Source organism: Callospermophilus lateralis, chromosome 11 (assembly GCF_048772815.1).
Source record: "Callospermophilus lateralis isolate mCalLat2 chromosome 11, mCalLat2.hap1, whole genome shotgun sequence".
NCBI lineage: Eukaryota > Metazoa > Chordata > Mammalia > Rodentia > Sciuridae > Callospermophilus > Callospermophilus lateralis.
In genome coordinates this window covers 44,128,473-44,134,800 of record NC_135315.1, presented here as the reverse complement: position 1 = coordinate 44,134,800, position 6,328 = coordinate 44,128,473, and the positions used below count along the sequence as shown (strand labels likewise).

Here is a 6,328-nt window from a genome sequence, read left to right as displayed (position 1 = left end):
GGTGATGGACGGCGCGCTTTCCTGACGTGACCCGCGGCACGGGAAAGATGGCGCTGCTGGTGAAGAACGTGTGTTCTTCTGTGCGTCCGTGGCTGCCAGTGGCCCAGACTTGGGATCTCAACGCGCGGCGCTGGGTCCGGGCACTGCGGCGGAGCCCTTTGAAAGTGGTGTTTCCATCCGGAGAGGTGGTGGAGCGGAAGCGCTCCCCTCGGAAGCAGCCCCGCGAGGCGGCGTCTGAGGCGCATGCCCAGGGGCAGCGACCGACACCGCCGCTTCAGAGGTCCCCATCCCATATGCCGAGTACCTGGGAAGAGGCAGGACTTCGCTACGATAAAGCTTTTCCTGGGGACAGGAGGCTGAGGTGATGTGTTTCTGACACTTGTCGTCAACTCCGGTGTTTCTTTTTGCTGCACAGTGGAATCTTAACCTCCTCGTCCCGGAGGAGTTCTTCCAGAACAACCCTTTGGTTTTATTTGTATTTTTGCATTATGCAAAACAAGTGTCTCCTTTGGAATTCGTTTTTGCCTCTGCGAAGCGCTTTATGTCTGTTAGAAATTAGGTGTGTCTCAGTATAGGAATGTTGTTCATCAGCCATCTTTTTGTTTTCTACTTACAGCAGTGTAATGACAATAGTTAAGTCCAGGCCGTTTCGGGACAAACAAGGGAAGATACTACTGGAAGGTCGCAGGCTGATTGCAGACGCTCTGAAGGCTGGAGCTGTGCCAAAAGTTTTCTTCTTTAGCCGCCTGGAATACATAAAGGAGTTGCCAGTTGATAAGTTGAAAGGTGTAAGCCTCATTAAGGTGAAATTTGAGGATATCAAGGATTGGTCTGACCTAGTAGCACCACAAGGAATAATTGGTCAGTGGTTACACAATGTATCACTAGGTGTGAATTTCTTGTTCATACTTGTCTTAGGGCAGCAGATTTTATTTAAATCAAATTTAAAATGTTACTATCTAATCTCTTCTTGGAGGCTTTGTACCTGTGATGCCTTTGCAAAGAATTCTAAATTTTTCATTGTATTATTTTTCAGGGAAGTAACTCATTTATTGGAACAATTATATATAGCAAGATGCTTATGATATTTTAAAAACTGTACAGTCCTTTGGGAGCATGCTTACAAAGAAAATTGAATCTTTATTTGATATTAGTTTATATATAAAGAGCTTAGAAGTTTTGATTGTTTTGGGGACTGGGAATTGAGCCCAGAGGAACTTTACCACTGAGCTTCATCTGAAGCCCTTTTTATTTTTTTTATTTTGAGACAGGGTCTCCCTTGTTAAGGTGCAGAGGTTACCAAGGTTGGTCTTGAATTTGTGATCTTCCTGCCTTAATCTCTTCAGTAGCTGGGATAACAGGTGTTGCACCATTGCACCCTCCTAGGATTTTTGTTTTTCCAGGTATAAACAGGTGTTTTATGTGCTTCAAATGTGAATAAACTAGAATAGGCTGTGGGGAGGACAGTTTGGTATCACTTGTTAACAGTAAGAGTGTATTTATATCAATTGTCCTTTTCACTTATGGGTGTTTATTTTCAGACACATACACATGGAGTCATACAGGGACATTCATTATAGCATTGTTTGTAAATAAGGAAAATTTGAAATAATTCAACTGTCAGTGGAAGAACTAAATGAGCTGTTGTATATCCTTATTACAAAATAACATGCAAGCCAGGCGTGATGGCACATGCCTATAATCCCAGCGGGAGGCCGAGGCACAAGGATTGTGAGTTCAAAGCCAGTCTCAGCAATGGTTAGGGGCTAAGCAGCTCAGTGAGACCCTGTCTCTAAATAAAATACAAAATAGGGCTGGGGATGTGGCTCAGTGGTCGAGTGCCCCTGATTTCAATCCCTGGTACCAAAAAAAAAAAAATAAAGTAAAAAATAAAAAAATAACATGCAAGACAAGAATAAGGTAGCTTTAAATATATATGGTAATTTCTTTAAGACATGTTATTGAGTGAAATAAGTTAATTGCAGTATAATACATTGAGAGTTTTTATATGTTGATTAAAAGCACCTATATATGGACAGATGTGCCTGTATTTAGGTAGATGCATAAATGTTTTGAAAGCATACACTACAAGATTGAAAATAGATAGGGCAGGCAGGGGATCAGCACTGGTAGAATTTTATGTTGTTGGAATTTTTTTAGTCAGAATGTATTCACATATTTCCTATGTCTTTTTAAAGACAAAGAATAAGTAAATAGAAAATCAAATTATTTCCCACATCAAATAAGTGAACGTCCTTGTTGTTTCCTCAGGGATTTTTGCCAAACCTGACCATGTCAAAATGACATATCCAGAGACTCAGCTTCAGCATTCCCTGCCCTTATTTTTGATTTGTGACAATCTCCGTGACCCTGGGAACCTGGGGACAATTCTGAGATCTGCTGCTGGGGCAGGCTGCAGCAAAGTATTACTAACTAAAGGTAAGAGCACCTGTTACTAGGTGGCTTGCTTGGTTGGGACTCTGGGCAGACATGCATAGGTCTGAATCTTGGATCTGCACCTTACTAGATGTATGTCCATGAACAATATGCTAAGTGTCAGTTCCCTCATCTCTGAAGTGAGAATAGTAACAGAATCTTACTCATAGGGTTGTTCTGAGGAGTTCTTGAGATGATACAAATAAAGTACTTCGCTCCATGCCTGGCAGGATAAATAAGTCAGTAAACGTTGATTTTCTTTTAAAGTTATTTGAAACCTGTTAGGTTATTAAAGAAAAAAATTTTAATCAGGGCAAAAAATTTTAACACTTGGTTTCAGGTCTTATATTTATTGATTTTGAGTGGGTATAAGTTAAATTAAATTTTGAATTCTGTGAAAAGAATGTGTCAATGGTGTGATTATGCCTTTGTAATACATTTCCTGTAGCCTCAGGTGGGTCACACAGTCCATCCACATGCTAATTAACCTTATTACATTCCTATCTCTTTTAATCAGAAATGGGGATTAATAGGTTTGGTTCTAAACAGACCTACCAAACTCATGGGATGTGCCCAAAAGACCTGTTCCACCTTGGGAGCCGAGGAGAGGGAAAGCATCATTCATCAGAAACACTCAAGCTACCGTTAAATACACTAATAGTGGCAGCCATTGCTGAGACTTGCCTAAATTGCTTGTTCCAATTCTTCCCAGTCACACCCTGTTGGAGTACATTTCTCTGCTGGTGTGAGAGCTAGGTGCTGTGATTCCTTTATGAGTAGCCACCTACTCCATTGTTGAGCACTGTGAAGGAGAGGTGGTTTTGGAAATGTGTTTATATAATCCAAGCAGTGTGGTTTTTCATATCGATAGTGGTGGCTGGTCTGAAAGAGGTAGGGAAAGAAAGAGTAGGGAATACTTGGTATGGTGCCCAGTGTCAAGGACATGAGGAGAAGGGGGAAAGTCTCATCTTTTCCTTACTCCCCGCTAGGTGAGGGGGTCAGACTAGATAGCTCCTCACAGGTGTAAGCCCATCCTCTAGACCCTTTCCCTCACCTCTTCGCCTGTAGCCCAGCTCCCATCTCTGGTCCCTGCCATGCATGGGAAAGCCCATAGGTGGGGGTATGTGTGGGTACTCTCATGTTCTCAGTTTCTTTTATAGTCCTTTTAAAATGCTGTCTGCCTAGTTAATCTGTCCTAAATCTGAAAAATTGACTTTTAAAATAACTTCTCAAGAGGAGACTTGTGCTAAGAAGTTAGGGTAGCAATATGTGTGATACAGTCATGAGGAGGTGCCCTGGTTGTGCCATCTCTTCCCCCTTGCCTGTGGTGAGTAGACACTGGGAAAGATCAAGTATCTGCTGTGCATGGGAGTGGTTGGGCCTAGCACTTGACTATATGTAGAAGAGTAGGTTTGCTAACCTTATCATAGTATGACAGAGAGGTGTACGTGAGTGACAGAACTGCCACCTGGGTTCAGGTTCATTTCCCCCTGAATTGCTGCACCGACCTCCTACCTAATTTCCTCATCTCTAGCGTGGGAAATCTGTTCCAATCCAAATTGAACATTGAAGTCAAATGAGTCTGTCTGAACCATAAATCAGGTTCTGTCACTGTTTTGCTGAAAATCCTTCAGTACCTCATACTGTCTTCTGAAAAAAATCCAAACTCTTCAGCTTCACATCCTTGGCCTTCTGTACACTGGCCACTGCCTGCCTCCTCTCTCTTCTCCCACCCTCCACCCCCACCATCAACTCCAGTTCTTAGACATTCTCCCCTTCTCTGACTTTGTTCTCTACCTGGGCCTTTCTTTTACAACATCCTCTTATCCTTCAAGACCCAGCTCAATGTCATAGTCTCTTAGACATTTGGTGTTTTTCCTGAAAGCCTGCTTTATATCAGGGTTTTCTCTTATCCTGTTTATGCTTCTTTTACATTGTCATTAATATTCTAATTACCTGATTAGATATTGTCCCAGCACCACCAACCACTGTACCCTGAGTTCCTGGATATTGGGTGTTTTAATTCCCTTTGCATCCCCTGGTCAGTGCCTGTATGTATGAACAATGTCAAAGGGATGCATAGAATCCCTCTTCAGCACTAGCAGGGATTAATCTTGCAGTCCCTTTGCTGGACACTGCCATCACTGGGAAGGCTCTGGAAGGTACCAACTACCAAGAAGGCTCCACTGGGAAACACTTTTGCTTTATTTTCTGGTCCAGAATTAATCTGATTTACTCCAGAGCTCCCACTCTGAGACTTATGAAATCTGATTAAATCTTCTTTTTTGTTTTCTAGGCTGTGTGGATGCCTGGGAACCCAAAGTGCTACGGGCAGGCATGGGGGCACATTTTCAGGTGCCTATTATCAACAATCTGGAATGGGAAACAGTACCCAACTGCTTGCCCCCTGACACCCGGGTCCATGTAGCAGATAACTGTGGCCTCTATGCTCAGGCCCAGATGTCTACTAAAGCCAGTGATCATGGCTGGGTGAGTGATCGACGATTTCTGAAATTTCACAAGTTCCAGGAAGAGGATATAGAAACTGGAGACAGTAAAGACTGGCTCCCTGAAATTGAGGTTCAGAGTTACGACTTGGACTGGACAGAGGCACCAGCAGCTGTGGTGATAGGTGGGGAGACCCATGGTGTGAGTCTGGAGTCCCTGCAGTTGGCTGAGAGCACTGGGGGCAAGAGGCTGCTGATCCCTGTTGTGCCTGGTGTGGACAGCCTGAACTCGGCCATGGCTGCAAGCATCCTGCTTTTTGAAGGAAAAAGACAGCTAAGGTTAAGGGTGGAACACTTGAACAGGGACAGGAGCTACCACTGAAAAAGGGGGCCAAAGTTGTGTTTGAGGATGCCTCCAGCTCCTGCAACCCAAGCATACTGGACGGAGGCTGGCAGAGTTGGTAACTGGCTTCCTGGCCATATTCAGGAGGCAAGAGGTAGGCATTGCTGCCATCATACAGCGTTGGAAAAATAGGAATTTCTACAAGTTTCTGCTTTTCCTCATAAATAAAAAGGTCAAAATTCTTCCTGAGATCTCCCGTCTCTCTACGAACTTTGAGGGTGTGTGTGTGTGTTTGGTAATTAATTAAGTGGCTCTGGATATACATAATTTAATTGTGTACTGTGGCTGGGGTGTAGCTCAGTGGTAGTGCTTCCCTGACACGTATGAAACCCTGGGTTCCATCTCCAGCATGGGGGTGGGGGGCAGGAGACCACTAAGAAGCATTTTTTTTTTTTTTGCCCAGAAAGTTCCCAAAGACTGATTGATATTTTACAGTCATCAAGTATTGGTTATGTTAAGCCACCTCTACCTGATAATTGGTCAGTGGAAAATAAACCTAGAACCAGCAGATGACGATGACATTAAAAAGTTTCATTTAAGTATGGTCAGTGGGTCTCAGTGTCTTCATTTTTGGCCTGCTGAGGAGGGCATTGCTAAGAGAGGAAGAACGCAAGAAGCTAATGGCTGTGAGTCATGGAGCAATAGCTAGCTGTTCTTGAAGCTTGGATATGTCCACCTCTGGGGTCTGTGTAAACCTCACTTCAACAGCCACTGTTATGTATATCCCACCCACTTTATGCCAATCTTTAGAAACAGCTTGATTCATCAGGTGGTATCATCTTCTTAGCATCTTTGCAAATGTTTTTTGAGGACTCTGCAGAACAGGAAGAAATTGACAAAATCTGCAGCTTAACCCTGCAGCAATGGGGAAAGCGTCACCCTTTTTACTACTTTCCTGTTGTTAATCCTATTTTATGTAAAGTTGTTTAAATGTAATAATGTACTAAGGTACACCCTTCCCCCTACACAGAATGACAGAACTGTTCAGGAACGTGCCAGCAGGTCTGGGTGCTGTGTGAACACAGGAAGGATGGGTGGGTGA

At 43.4% G+C, this 6,328-nt stretch overlaps 1 protein-coding gene across 5 annotated transcripts; it reads left to right on the top strand.

Annotated features, from left to right (window-relative positions):
- The first annotated feature begins 38 nt into the window (after positions 1–38).
- Positions 39–5,468, top strand: Mrm3 (mitochondrial rRNA methyltransferase 3). Of its 5 annotated transcripts, none has more exons than XM_076870829.1 (4): positions 39–361; positions 617–786; positions 2,272–2,439; positions 4,733–5,468. In XM_076870829.1, the coding sequence occupies exons 1-4, from the start codon at positions 48–50 to the stop codon at positions 5,263–5,265; spliced, it is 1,185 nt and encodes a 394-aa protein (XP_076726944.1). In that variant the 5' UTR covers positions 39–47; the 3' UTR covers positions 5,266–5,468. The 5 variants fall into 5 exon arrangements, with proteins under 5 accessions (XP_076726944.1, XP_076726943.1, XP_076726942.1 ...); XM_076870828.1 differs by having other exon boundaries at positions 617–861; XM_076870827.1 differs by having other exon boundaries at positions 617–888.
- Positions 5,469–6,328: the final 860 nt, after the last annotated feature.

Bases quoted from the DNA above. Each gene is read 5' to 3' on its own strand.
- Mrm3 (XM_076870827.1), top strand. From the start codon at position 48: ATGGCGCTGCTGGTGAAGAACGTGTGTTCTTCTGTGCGTCCGTGGCTG. The intron at 362-616 runs GTGATGTGTTTC...TTCTACTTACAG, and splicing joins CCTGGGGACAGGAGGCTGAG to CAGTGTAATGACAATAGTTA. The intron at 889-2,271 runs GTGTGAATTTCT...TTGTTTCCTCAG, and splicing joins GTTACACAATGTATCACTAG to GGATTTTTGCCAAACCTGAC.